Genomic DNA, 15,041 nt, shown 5'->3' with positions numbered 1-15,041 from the left:
CCCCAGAGAAAATCTAGTAACAAGGTTAATTTTTAAATAAGATTATTTAAGGTAAAGCCTGGTACACCAATATGATACTTACCCAAGACCTATGGGAGAACAAGAAGCATATCTCTAAATTTGTCCCTTGTAATTCATCTTAAGAGTTACAACAAAGACATTCTTTTTGTTTGATTGTATCATTCGCATCTCAGATTTTATAATCATTAATACCTGTGCACATAATCCTTTGTGCTTTGGGGAGTGCTTCTCCATTTACCTCAGTTTAAGGAACCCCAATTTTCAGACCTTCCTCTATTTAGAATTGAGGCTGTAACTTCTGCTATAGGCGGTTGAACTAAGCCTGCACACCTTTTTGTTTTTTGCTTCTAAGGCTATACTTAGAATTTCTTTTTAATGGTATTTCACCAGGCCAGGTTTTTTTTTTTTCTCCTTGTTAAATGTAAGCACTTATCTCATATTCCCATATTAAGTAGTTTATTGATCATTGATCAAAATACCTATAATTTCTAGAAAATATGTTTTGTTTCACATGTATGATACTTTCAATAATTCAAAAGTAAACAGACATCTGAGAAATAAAAAAATGTCAACATGCTTTAAAGTTTATGAATTCCCATGAGAACCTCTCAGGCCAGCTCTCAACTTTGATTTTAGAGCATTTGTTTCTTTGTTTGTTTATTTATGAGAGCGAGCATAGGCGCAGGCACATGCACATATGGGGAGGAGGAACAGAGAGGGAAAGAGAGTGTCCCAAGCGGATCCCTTGCTGAGTGCAGAGCCCTAGGTGGGGCTTGATCTCAGTCCTGAGATAATGACCTGAGCCGAAACCAGGAGTTGGACCGTTAACTGACTGTGCCACCCAGGTGCCCCCAATTTTAGAGAGTATCTTAATTAGCCTGGTTATCTGGCTTTGTAGTCCATGGAGTTCCTGTGAGACCTGTGGTCAGTAATAGGTGATAGCTTATGATTAATAGCAAGTCTAGAGACAAAATACACAATAGGTAAGTAGATGTAAGTATGAACCTCTGTCCCTTTTGCTGACTTTTTCCCTCCCATTACGCCTGTCACCATAGGATGTTTTCTTCTATTTTAGAGACTTTATCTAATATCTGTATTTTAAAGACTTTTGAATAGGCCTAACTCTCTACTGAACTCTTCAAACTCAGTGTATTTAAAACCAAATATGTTACTTAACCTTTTTAAATCTTTCATTCTTTCATCATTCAGTTAACTATGAAATAGGTCCTCTTTTGACTGTCCCTTCTTTTCACCCCTTATACTTAGTTGATTAAAAAACCTAGTCCGTTCTACTTAGAAATATTGATTCCCCCTTTGTTTCCATTGCCCATGCCCCTAATCTAGACCCTATCACTTTGCTGATCACTGTCTCCTAACTAGTTTTGTTTCCCTTTCCAAAGTTATTCTCCATGCTTTGATTTTAGTTTTCTTTCTGATGCAAATCTAATGCCATTATTCCTTCCTTTTTCCTATGATGAACCAACTCTAGAAAAACAAATGCACTTTTATCCCTCTGCTTTTCCTGATTTTCCTTCAGCCTGGCAAATTCTTACTCACATGTGGTAGTTATTAGTATTATTCCACCAGTAAGTATTCTGATGGCTCTTTTCTGGCACATGGTAGTATTGCACTTCTGTCTCCCTTCCCCACATTGAAATTAAGCATGGTTCAGGATTTCTCAGTTTCAGCATTGTCGACATTTTGGGCCGGTTAATGTCTGTCATGGCGTGCAGTCCTGTGCATTGCAGGATATTTAGCAGCAGCTCTGGCCTTTACTACTTGATACCAGTAGTTCTCTGTTTCCCACCTCTCCATTCCAGTTGTGACAATCAAAAATGTCTTTAAATATTGTCAAAAGTCCTCTGAGGGACAGAGTTTTCCTGGTTGAGAACCACTGGCATGCCATATGACGTTGGCCAATCAAATGTGAGCAGAAGTGACAGACTTTAAAAGACAGTGCGTGAGTTATCCTGTCTTTCCCCCGCCATTTGAGGACATACGTAGTGATGAAGCCTTTGTTTTGTTAGCCTAATTTCTGAAAGATGATCTTGAGCAGTGACCCATTATCTGTGACGGACATAGAGTTTAGCTTATGCAGGAAATTAACTCTTGTTTTAAGCTATTGATATTTTTGGGTTTGGTTGTTGCTGCAATGTAGCATAGCCCAGCCTTATTGCTAAACCATGGTAAGACTTATCTTACCTCTGGACTTCCCATGCTTTCTCATTTATAGTACCAAATCAATTTAATACCTACTTCTACATCTCTTACTTAGTGTAGTGATAAATTTGGATCTTCTAGATTAGTGGTTCTCAATGGAGTAAGTACTGTACTTTAAGGGATGTTGTGGAAATTAGAGGAGCATTGGTAGATGGGGGCAAGGAATGCCATCCTATAATGTGAGGGACTGTGAAGAATTATCATGCATCCCATAACACTTTCACATGCCCCAGAAATTCATGTAGGAGGTAAACATATAATGATCTAACTCCATCTTTTTTTTTTTTTTTTTTTTAAGATTTTGTCGATTATTTGACAGAGAAAGAGAGAGTACAAGCAGGGGGAAGGACAAAGGGAGATGGAGAAGCAGACTCCCTGCTGAGCAGGGAGCCTGTTGTGGGGCTCGATCTCAAGACCCTAGGATCATGACCTGAGTGGAAGGCAGATGCTTAACCGATTGAGCTACCCAGGCGCCCCTAACTATATCTTAATATATACTCACTTTTTCAGAAATTAAGTTTCTCTTAATTCTTTTTCTTAATTGAAGTTGTTTTGTTTGGAACTCTATCAAGAATTCACCGTTTGGGGAAATCCATGTTACCATCTGCAGTGCCATTGTGCTATTTGAGTTGCCAAAACAACACACCTGTCTTGGAAAGTCTGAATTTGTCATAATTGTGCTGTCATAATTATGATGATTCTACATATAAGTGAAGTATCATGCCTGAGCAATTTTTTATAAGTTGGCTCCAGTGCCGGGCTTGAACTTATGACCTGAGATCAAGACCTGAGCTGAGATCAAGAGTCGGACGCTTAACTGACTGAGGCAACCAGGTGCCCCATGCCTGAGCATTTTTATTGAAATGTGCACTTTATTATATATTAATCTTTTTCTCCTTTATGTTACAATTAAATTATTTTATTTAAAAATATGTGCGTGTTAGAACTTTGTTTCAGGATGGCTAAGAGGGGGTGATATAAATTATTTGTTACAAAAATGGGATGTTTGTCTGATAGGGTTGAGAACCACTTTCTCATTATGTGCTACTTGTTTTTTGTATCTGGAGTGCTTTGCACATAGTAGTAGATACAGTATTTGTTGAATTGGTCAATTTATGGTTCCCAGATTGCTTTTATGTATAGTGTTGTATTTGATTACCGTAGAGAATCTGTAAAGTTGGCAAGGCAGAGCTCGTTCCCATTTTACAGAGAGAAATGAAAGACATACTAACTTGCCCTGTGATACTGCTAGAGTTTTAATCGGAACTAACAAATTTATTTATACCATTCTAGGACTTTTGTGTATCTTTGCATACCACTCTTTTTTTTTTTTTTTAAGATTTTATTTGAGAGACAGAACACAAGCAGGGGGGAGTGGGAAGGGCAGAAGGAGAGGGAGAATCAGACTCTGCACTGAATGGGGAGCCTGATTCTGAGCTGGACCCCAAGACCCCGAGATCATGACCTGAGCTGAAGTCAGACGCTTGACCTACTGAGCCACCAAGGTGCACTTATCATTTCATAACATTCCTAAAAAATTATTATCTAGAGCTATTTAATGTAGGAAAACATCTATATACCCCTGTTGGTATTATTATTATTATTATTATTTTTTAAAGATTTTATTTATTTATATGACAGAGAGACAGCCAGTGAGAGAGGGAACACAAGCAGGGGGAGTGGGAGAGGAAGAAGCAGGCTCCCAGCGGAGGAGCCTGATGTGGGACTCGATCCTGGAACACCAGGATCACGCCCTGAGCCGAAGGCAGACGCTTTAACGACTGCGCTACCCAGGCGCCCCAGCCCTGTTGGTATTATTTTTATGCAGGGAACTTTATGTTTTAGGTACTTGTAGTCGTAGGAGTAAAACAGACATAAAATCAAGAACTTGGTGTTTGAGAAAGTGAGGACATTTTTTTTCTTAGAGATTTTGTGTATTTATTTGACACAGAGAAAGCACAAGCAGGGAGAGTGGCAGCCAGAGAGGGAGAAGCAGGCTCCCTGCAGAGCAGGGAAAGCCTGATGTACGGTCTTGATCCCAGGACCCCGGGATCGTGACCTGCACCGTAGGCAGTCACACAACCAACTGAGCCACCCAGGCGCCCAGTGAAGACATTTTTGCTAGTTTTCAAAGAAATGTGCAATTAAAACATTAGGCTCCCAAATAGCTTAAGTTTTAGGGATTTGAGTGTGGTGAAATAGTTAAACACTGTAATTACATTTTAAATTAGCATAAATTTTTTTGGAAAGTAGTATCAGAAATGAATTCAACAACAAAAGTATTTATATTCTTTAAAATTCGTTGCGAGGAAATGCACAGAATAAAAAAGCTAATCTGTGTTTGCCTCATATATGTCAGGAACTGTGCATGGTGCTGGGGATTTCTAAGATGAGAAAGTTTTGCTGTTTTCTTGAACTTCTAGATTTGTGGCAACAGAGTGTGAGACAAATACATAAATAACGATAATGTGTTGAGTTGTAATTGGGGTGTGTTTTAAACTTGAGGGAGGGGTAATTAACATACCAGGGAATACACAGTAAACACACCAGGAAAATCGTTCTCCAGGATTGGGGGTGGGGAGGGGCATTTAAGCTGCATTTTGAAGGGTAACTAGGATCTAACCAGGTGGATAACATGAGACTGAATGTTTTAGGCAAAAGGAACAGCATGAACATGAATCCGAAAGCATGTACAGAAACGTGTTCATTTGACAATAAAGAGCACTTACATGTCCTAGGAGTTGGGCATATATGATGAATAAGACAAGTACAATCCCTGTACCATAGATCTTCCAGTCTAGATATTCAAATTTTTATGAGGTTAGCATTCAAAGATTTCAAACTGGTGGTTCTCTTGGTTCAGATTTGAATTGAAGGTGTGTTCTGTTTGGCATACACAGTGGTTTTTCTTTCTCCCTCTTCCTTCCTCCCTTTTCTCCACAAATAAGTTGCTGATACTTAAAAATGAGATTTCATATGCAAATGAGCATTGAAGATCTGGCAGCAGTGGGCTAGCATTTTCACATGCCACTTCCGCTGGAAGTAAATAGTGGCTACCTACTTTAGATGGGTGTGCACTTGTGCTCCTCAGTACTTTTCTTTAAACCTGACACATTTTATTCGTTTATATAATTTGCCAGGCTCCTATATGCCGCTGAGTTGTGAGCCTTGCATGAGTGGTTTACTTCTTCTGTCCTTGCCCTTCTAAATTTCCTTTGACATATTTTAATAGGAGAAATATAGAAAAATGCATGTTGTATTTTAGGAAAATAATTGTTCAACTGAAAGAGGAATCAACATAAAGAATACTAAATTCACATATCAGTCAACAAATTTATATTTTTTATCTTTCTAATTCATGTTTCCTTAATCATATACTTTGAATTTGGTAATAATCCGTGTGATAATTACACTAAGAAAGCAAACATCTGGGCTTTCATAGTGCCCTGTTTTATCTATAAGAACCAGATGGAAGAATCTGAAATAAACACTGAAAGAATGTGTAAAAAAATAATCCGCTTTTAAATTCATCATTTTAGTATTCAGACTATAAACACTGAACATTTTAGTACTCAGACTATAGCTTCCTTTTTATTTTCTAAAGTAGGCTCCATGCCCAACCTGGGGCTTGAACTGATGACCCTGAGATCAAGAGTTGCATGCTTTATCAACGGAGCCAGCTGGGTGCCCCTGTAGCTGCTTTTTACTGAACATTATGTGCTAGGCACTTCATGTAGGTTTTCTCCTTTGAGCTCTGTATACACCTTTTAACACAGGTTAAGAGAGTTTAACGTAATGTGTCCAACTTCTTAGTGTGAGAGCTGGGATTCTAATCCAGATTTCTGACTCCAACTCCCCCCTACCACCCCAGGCAGGTAATCTTGGGTTATTCAGAAAGTGTACCTTCAACATGTATTTACTGAATGTGGGCAAATGCTTAGTGTTCAAAGGTATAAGAAAACTAGTTCTCAGCATTGGGCTTATAATTAGTTGAAAAAACAGGCATTTATGTAAAATAGATAACGGTAGAGGGGAGCATGAGTTAAATACCAAGTGATGGATAGAAATGCCAAAGAGGCCCGAAACTACAACAGCATCAGGGAGAACAGAAACTAGGAGACTGCTAGAATTGACTAAGGTAGAGAATCATGTAACTTTGTGAGAGAATGTGAGGGTAGTGAATCAGAGAGGTAGGTCAAAGATGATTTACCAAGCTTTCCAATGCTGGGTAGTTGAGTGGAATTAATGCTTCACAAGTAAAGGTTATCAGAAGAGTAGGCTTTGGTAGAGACTGATGAGTTAGTTTTTGTTTGTTTGGTTTTGTTTTTTGTTTTTGTAAGCTCTGTGCCCATTGTGGGGCTTGAACTCATGACCCTGAGATCAAGAGTGGCTTGCTCTACCAAGTGGTTTGCCAGGCACCCTAGTGGGGGATAGATTTTTAATGATTCACGTAAATAGCAAAAGAAAATAAAAGAATAAGCATGGAATACAATATTATCAACAAACAAAAAACAATTTGGCATAAGGTATAGTCTCCACTCCTGCTTTATCTCATTTGTTCTTAGGCTGTTGGTCTTTTCTTATTCCATGTAAGATCTTAAGGTTAGATAAGTTACTTTAGTTTTGTACATATTGAATAGATTCTTCATTAATATTCATTTTCTATATTTTAATTTTTTTAAGAAATAATTTACTGCTTTTACAGGTAAAATCTTTTGAGGAATTCAGTGGTCTCTTAATAATAATTTTATTAAAATATAATTCACATACTCTAAAATTCACTCTTTTAAAGTATATAATTCTATGGTTTTCACTATAGTGGCAGAGTTGTGCAGCCATCACCACTATCAATTTTAGACCATTTCATTACCCTGAAAAGAAACTCCATAGTCATTAGCAGTCACTTCTTGTTTCCCTTCCCCCTAGCCTCTGGCAACCACTGATCTACTTTTTCTTTGTATAAATTTTCCTATACTGATATTTCTTATAAATGGGAAAATGGGATTATACAGCATGCGGCCTTTTTTGGCTTTTTTTTTTTTTTTTGGTTAAGATTTTATTTGAGAGAGAGAGAGAGAGACAAAGAGCGTGATCATGGGGGAGGAGGCAGAGGGAGAGGGAGAAGCAGACTCCCCCCTGAGCAGGAAGTCTGCTGTGGGGCTCAGTCCCAGGACCCTGAGATCATGACCCCGATGCTTAACCGACTGAGCAACCCAGGCACCCCCATTGTGACTGGCTTTTCTCACTTAGCATGTTTTCCAGGTTCATCCATGTTATAGCATGTATCAGTATTTCATTCTTTTTTATGACTTTTTTAATATTACATTGTATGGATATACTCATTTATATAGTCATCAGTAAATGGACATTTGTACTGTACTATTGGGCTATTAGGAATGATACATCCATGAACATTTATATATACTTTTTTGTGTGGACATAGGTTTTCAATAATCTTGGGTGGAATTGCTAAGAGTGGAATTCCTGGGTCATATAGTAACTCTGTGTTTAACATTTTGAGGGATTTTCCATTTTGCACCAGCGATGGATGAGGGTTCCATTTCTCCACTTCCTCACCAATGCTTATTATTGTCTACCCTTTTAATTTATTTAACCTACTGAATGTGAAGTGGTATCTCCTTGTGATTTAGCTTTCCCTAATGACTAATGATGTTTGAGCATCTTTCATATGCTTATTGGCCATTCTTTGGACAAATGGGTATTAAATCCTTTGCCCATTTAAAAATTTGTATTCATCTTTTTATTGTTGTCAGTGGTCTCTTTAAAAGGATGGGTGTTTTTTACCTTATAAACGGCATTTCACAACAGGTGATGGTAAATTTTTCATGTGTGTTAGTAGACTTTTAGGCTTAAGAAGTAGTTAATCAGGCGTATTTTAAAGCACTGGTCTTCATTAGAAATCATTTTAAGAAGTCTTGTTAAGATTTAACTTTAGGGTGACTAGTTCAGTCCACAAGACTTGATTGAGCATGCCCCTATAATAACAAGAAGACCTAACTTTAATATTTTTTGGCATGTCAAAAACAGCAACATTTTAATTTATTTAAAACTCTAAGCACCAATGTTAAATTATGTGCATTGAGTCTTTGACTTAACTGGAGCAATTCCATTTTTTCCCAGGTAATTGAATCTACTTTGTGAAATGTGTTTTAATATCTATGTTGCTTTTTTTTTTTAGGTAATCCTGAATACCATATGCCTAATAATTTGCCTTGCAACGTTAGCCATTGTTTTTCACTGCCTCCAAAACATCAGAATTTCTCCGGAAATTGGAGACATATTTGATTTAAAAGAAATAACTTTAACAAATGGACAATATGTCTATTACAAACACACCAACAAGTAATGATGCCTGTCTGAGCATTGTACATAGTTTGATGTGCCATAGACAAGGTGGAGAGAGTGAAACATTTGCAAAAAGAGCAATTGAAAGTTTGGTAAAGAAACTGAAGGAGAAAAAAGATGAATTGGATTCTTTAATAACAGCTATAACTACAAATGGAGCGCATCCTAGCAAATGTGTTACCATACAGAGAACATTGGATGGGAGGCTTCAGGTTAGTCTTGTTTGAGAGTTTTTCTATGTCTTTTGTAGTGGTAGATTTAAAAAGTTCTTTCTTTCTCTTAAGTTACTATTAGATAATTTAATGTTTGCTCCATCTCTTCAGATACTGTACATCCCATACCAATATGCATTATGGGGATCTATGGAAGAATATATTCTTCCATATAATAAAGATATATCTTAAAAGTTTTTTAATGTTCTAAGAAAAAAATTCAATGTAGAAAATTTGGAAAATAAAAATAAAAAGCAGAAGAAACCCCATACCTTTAGCACTTTGATATTCATCTTTGTAGCTTTTTTCCTCTTTTTTTGGTATTTTATGTACATTTTAAAAACTGAGTTATACTTGGTCCTTTTGTAATTTAGAAGTCTGATATTGTATGTTTGGTACTTGTATATGAAAAAGACTCTAAAAGAATTCAAGTATATCTTTAAAACTCAAGGAGTTAAAAGCAAATATCTTATAAAATTTTATCTTTCATTTTCACTGATTATATTTTTTTATATAGAACTACATCATATATCTCCTGTGCTGAATATTTTTAAACATGCAGAAATATTTTGTCATTAGATTTAAAAATTTTATTTCTAGATTTTAGGAATGGTTACTTCAATAGACTCATGCTTTTTTTTTGCATTTTAAAAAAGTGAGCACAGGTCTTGAAAAAATAACAGTTCATAAATGTTTCTCATTTATGAAATGGAGATTATAATACTGACTTTGTAGGATTATATGAATTAAATGAGAACGTATATAAAGTGCCTTGTTTAATGTGTGATGCATAATTGATGATCAGTAAATGGTCGTTTATATTTCCTAGGTGGCCGGTCGGAAAGGATTTCCTCATGTGATCTATGCCCGTCTCTGGAGGTGGCCTGATCTTCATAAAAATGAACTCAAACATGTTAAATATTGTCAGTATGCATTCGACTTAAAATGTGATAGTGTCTGTGTGAATCCATATCACTATGAACGAGTTGTATCACCTGGAATTGGTAAGTAGACTTTGCTTTTTATCCTCAGATGTACAAAGGGAAAAGATCTCAGTAGTGTTTTAATTTTTCTGTGTTAAATTATAAATTTGGACATAGCCCAGGACTTCCAGTAAGGTTAAAGAATCAGATTTTTTTAATGAAATATAAATATTTAAATTTGAACTTTAGAATAGACTTGTGTTTTGATTGCTAAAACTATGTATACACTATAGTTCATGTTCTGTCCATTTAGAATGTTGTTTTTGAGAGATAAGATGGAAGGCATTATTGTATTATTTATGTATTGTCAGATAGCATTTATACTGCTCTTCTTGAATTGAAATGGTTTGTGAAGTTTTGAATCTCTGGGTTAAATTTACATTTTGTAATTTTAAATACGATGGAAAATATTTTCATGGTAATGATTAATGTTTCATTTTCTTTTCCCCTTTAAAAAATTAAGATCTCTCAGGATTAACACTGCAGAGTAATGGTAGGTAATCTGTTTCTTGTAACTTTCTCTGTTTTCTTTTATTCTGTACCCTCTTTTCTTTATTTACCTAAAATTAGTTTGTGTGGGTGCTGGTAACATTTACAAGAAAAATACTCATTGCTTTGGAAATGTATGTTTTTTGGGAGCGTGCATCAGTACTTAAAACTGGATTTAAGTAGGCTGGTGGTTCTTTGGATTTGAACTACCATTTATGCACTCAAGTGATCTAAAAAATATGATAGGGGAATATAAAACATACAAAGAAAGAGTTTTTTTTGAATTGGTAAAATTCAAAATTTGGAGTCATGTACAGCATGTCGTTTAGAAATACCAATATTCTAATTTTTCTTTGTTTCTCCTTAATTTTATGAACGATTGAAATTTTAAGTATGATTTAAAACTACATATATTAACATTTTTTTCAGTCTTGTTACATTTTGAGTAAATAAAGCAAGGCTACTTTCACTTTTGTAGATGATCTAATTCTGTTTTTAAGTGTGTTTTGAGGTAGGGAAATGAAATCAATGGGTGTGTGTTTTTTTTATTGTAATATTGGAGAACAGAGATCTATTAAAACTTTAGTTTTGTTACTTAGAACATGTTAATGAACTAAAGTTTTTGTAAGAAGCAATTAATTTGCAGAGCAACTCTGATAAAGAACCACCATTATCTTAGAAAGGTGTGCAATTGTTCTGGAGGGAAATTAGTGGTTTGGTACTTGTTGCAGAATCTTAGAGTTGAGTCAGAAATATCATCTGACCTTAAACAAAATTTAGGAAGAGTATGAAAGTCTACTTGTTTTTATTGTCCACTTTTCTTCCATGTCAGTATAATAGAGGAAGACTGTAGTGCCTTTTGGTACTTGCCAGTGGTTATTAGGTTTCTGAGAATAGCGGGTTGGTAATGTGATAGTGGTCTGGGAAGGGTAGCTCTAAGATTGGTTAAATTCCTGCCTCTTTGCTACACAGATACTGATATTATGTCATTTTTTTTTTTGAAAGTAAATACCCTTCAGATCTTCACCATTCTCCATCCATGATTTTGGAGAGTTAAAGTATTCAGCTCAGTAGGGATTAAGGATTGGGGGCCTATAGTGATACCTATATTAGAATCTCCTTAGTGGGAGTGGTTGTGAGGAGATCCAGTTTTGAAGACTCATTACATTCCCCGCTTATCCTGACATGCTACTGTTATGATTAGCTGTCTCTGGTCGGGTTGTGTGGGTGATAGGCTCTTTTTAGTGGCTCCGAGATTGTTTTAGCCTTGCAGATCCCCCTAGTGGTGGATCTGAAGGCCAGCTTCAGTGGCGTATTTCCTCAGAAAACAACAGGTGTTTTTCACAGCCCCTTCTAGATTTGGACGAAGAAATAATACAAAGCCAGGTAAAGAAAATGTTAAGAAAATGGGATAATTCCTTCGCTTCTGAGTTGGAATCTTAGGGTAATCATTTCCAGCCTATCTCATATCTTCTGTGAAACTTTCCGTGACCGCATCAGTCTGCATATTCATTTTAAGAAATATTTGATGAGCATGTATTGCTTGGTACTGTGTTAGAATCTAGGGACGATAGGATAAGTAAGGTGTGTTTTCTCCACTCTAGGTAGCTCATAGTTTAGTGGAGGAAAGACAAGGTAAATAGGACCACAGTAGCATCAGACAAGTGTTGTGCTCTGCCTCCTGGTGGTGATGAAGAGCGCTGACTTAGGGTGAGTCCAGTGGCTTCAGCTTTTCTGTCCCTTATACATTCCTTTACCCCTCATAGAACATTTTACAATTACATGTACGATTCCTCTAAAAGTACGCTGAAAGCATAACAGCTAGCACTCGCTAAGTACATACTTTGTGTCCAGTACTGAGCTATATGAGTTACAAATATTGTTTCATCGTTCTCATTATACCCCCACGTGGAAGGTGGCATTTTCCACACCTGATTAGATGAAGATCAAAATAGACAGCTAGGGGGAGCTGGAGTAATGTGTGTTCAATATTAGATATTTAAGCAATAGAAAAATATTATAAAAGAGTGTAAGTTCCATGAGGGCAGAGATTTTTCTTTTGTTTATTAATGTATCCCAGGTGCTAGAACAGTACCTGCAACATAGATGCTCAATAAATATTTATTCAGTGAGTGACTTTGTTGAATGCTAGTCCATAAAGAGAAATAGTTAATCGTTTGGTGTCTGTTATTCTGGACTTAAAAAATATATACTATATGTTTTTTAATTTTATTTTTTTGAATAGGCAATACATGGTCCATAAATCAAAATACTATAAAAAGGTATACAGTGAAAAGAAGTGCTCCCACCCCTGCCCCCATTCCCCCCCACCTCAGGTAATCACTTTTATTAGTTTCTGGTGTTTCCTTCCAGGGTTTCTTTATGCAAAAATAGATGTGTTATTTCCCTCCTTTCTTACATAAAAAGCATATTGTGCACTTGTTCTGGACCTTGCTTTTTTAATTACAGTTTGTGATTTTTTTAAACATGCATGTGATCATAGTGTACAATAGTGTTTTGTAACCTCCTTTTTTTTCTCTTGGCAAAAATATACTGCAGACATCTATCCTTGATTCCTACAGTTTTACCTAAGGGACATGTTTTAAGTTATTTGTTTGAGGAGACTTGTAGTCAAGTAGAAGTCTCAAACTTACCTTTGGGGAAGGTTTAGTCAATATACTAGGCAAGAAAATATTATGAGGCATAGCTCTTTAAAAATAGAGTTTAGTCGTTACGATTGCACATTAAGTGGAAGGGTCAGCTAAAAAGCAAAAATGATGAGTATCAAGTTGACCAACTATTTCCTCAAATCAGTAGCTTTCTCCTTATGTACTAGCAATACCAATGTCTTGGTAAAAAGATCCTTTTCACTATAATAACAAAAAACCCCTAAAATGTCCAGGAATTACATGGAGCTGTAGGGTCTATACGAAGAAAATTATAGAACTTTGAAGAGTATAATTTTTTTAAAAAAGATTGGATAGATACAGTAATATCCACTTTGTGTCCCAAACGATTTTTTCTTTGTATTTTTATAATTTGGCTAACATTAGTGATGAATGGTTGGGTCCACTTCCTTACTGATACATAGTGATGTGTTAAGCATCCTTTTGGTTATCATTTTGTTTCCCTAGAATTTTTTAAAGAAAAGCTTTTTGTGAAATCTTCATGACTTTTTTTTTTTTTTAAGATTTATTTATGAGAGAGAGAGCATGTGCATGTGTGCACGGGTGGGGGAGGGGCAGAGGGAGAGATAGTCTTAAGCAGACTCCGTGCTGAATGTGGAGCTGGACACAGGGCTCGATTTCACTACCCCAAGATCACCACCTGAGCCGAAACCATGAGTCAGACGTTCAACCAACTACGCCATCCAGGTGCCCCTTCCTGACTTTTGATGCATGAAAAGAGCCCTTGTACATAGAATTTTGAACAATGGATTATTCTTACTGCTTTGAAATAGTCTCCAAAAAAAAGGGCCATGTTGGGGCACCTGGTTGGCTTAGTAGATCATGTGACTCTTAATCTCAGGGTTGCGAGTGCAAGTCCCACTTTGGGCATGGAGTCTACTTAATAAAAAAGGGCCATGTAATGAATTGGTATTTATGTGTATTCAGTTTTTTCAAAAATTGACATAGGGAAAGATAAAGGGGGATATATGTTGATTCTTTTTTTTTTTTTTTAAAGATTTTATTTCTTTATTTGACAGAGAGAGACAGCCAGCGAGAGAGGGAACACAAGCAGGGGGAGTGGGAGAGGAAGAAGCAGTCTCCTAGCGGAGAAGCCTGATGTGGGGCTTGATCCCAGATCGCTGGGATCACGCCCTGAGCCGAAGGCAGACGCTTAACAACTGCGCCACCCAGGCGCCCCTATATGTTGATTCTTAATGGAAAAGAGAGTGTCTTGTTGTGGACTATTTATTGACTGTTCTAAGAAGAGAAAGTAGTACTGGAATTCAGTGGATTGTAAAATTCTGGGGTAGTGTTAGTTTAGAAGCGGTAAAGAGTTGTTTGCTAAAGATAAAAAGCATACCCAAAGTAATAGCCTAAAACAAATAGGGAGGTTCTGAGCAGAGAACAGTTGATATCAATGCAGTTTGTTTTCTTTTTTTCCTTAAAGGCAACCATTCCCTAGTTTGTTAAAGGAAAACTGTTATGTTGTATCAGCTAGAGTTTAGGTTTGCTTATTAAGGTGTAACCACATAGGTGAAAGGTGTTGATTGAATTTTTTCACGACATATATTTATCAAACATCATTATTTAATTTGGGTTTTCAGAAGGAAATTTCAGTTTGACTTACCATTTAGAATTTTTCTTTCTGGTTCTAACCCTGTAGGGGACATTCAGTACCTTTCACTTTCAAAGCATGTCACTTAACAATAAGTCTAAATCCTGGAATTGGATAGCTATCAGGTCCCATTCATATTTCTACACTGTGAAATTAGCAAAAAAATATATCCAAATACTTGATCTCAGTTTGGTCTTCTCATGAACTAACATTTCCCTAGCTATTTACTTTTCATCTTACTCATGTATTTAAGATGGTTATTACTTCTAGGTTAATCCAGAAACTAAGGAATACCTCTTGAGGACCATTGCTGGAAGTTGTTGATATATAGTCTAGCTTCAAATTTCAGGGGGTCGGTCAGGTTGATTGATAGAATATATCTGAGGTCTCGACTTCTTTTCTTTTTTTTTTTAAAGATTTTATTTATTTATTTGACAGAGATAGAGACAGCCAGCGAGAGAGGGAA

At 36.3% G+C, this 15,041-nt stretch overlaps 1 protein-coding gene across 5 annotated transcripts in view; it reads left to right on the top strand.

Moving 5' to 3' along the window:
• The window catches only part of SMAD4 (SMAD family member 4), a 99,813-nt gene that overhangs the window by 52,754 nt on the left and 32,018 nt on the right, over positions 1-15,041 (top strand). For all 5 annotated transcript variants that reach the window (XM_026496331.4, XM_026496330.4, XM_026496332.4 and 2 more), the window contains 3 exons: positions 8,441-8,819; positions 9,649-9,823; positions 10,266-10,295. In XM_026496331.4, coding sequence (XP_026352116.1) covers positions 8,571-8,819; positions 9,649-9,823; positions 10,266-10,295 — 454 coding nt within the window. In that variant the 5' untranslated portion in view covers positions 8,441-8,570. The remainder of the gene's footprint in view (positions 1-8,440; positions 8,820-9,648; positions 9,824-10,265; positions 10,296-15,041) is intronic.

This window comes from Ursus arctos, unplaced genomic scaffold (assembly GCF_023065955.2).
Source record: "Ursus arctos isolate Adak ecotype North America unplaced genomic scaffold, UrsArc2.0 scaffold_17, whole genome shotgun sequence".
In the NCBI taxonomy this organism is placed as follows: Eukaryota; Metazoa; Chordata; class Mammalia; order Carnivora; family Ursidae; genus Ursus; species Ursus arctos.
This window is presented reverse-complemented; position numbering and strand designations above follow the sequence as displayed.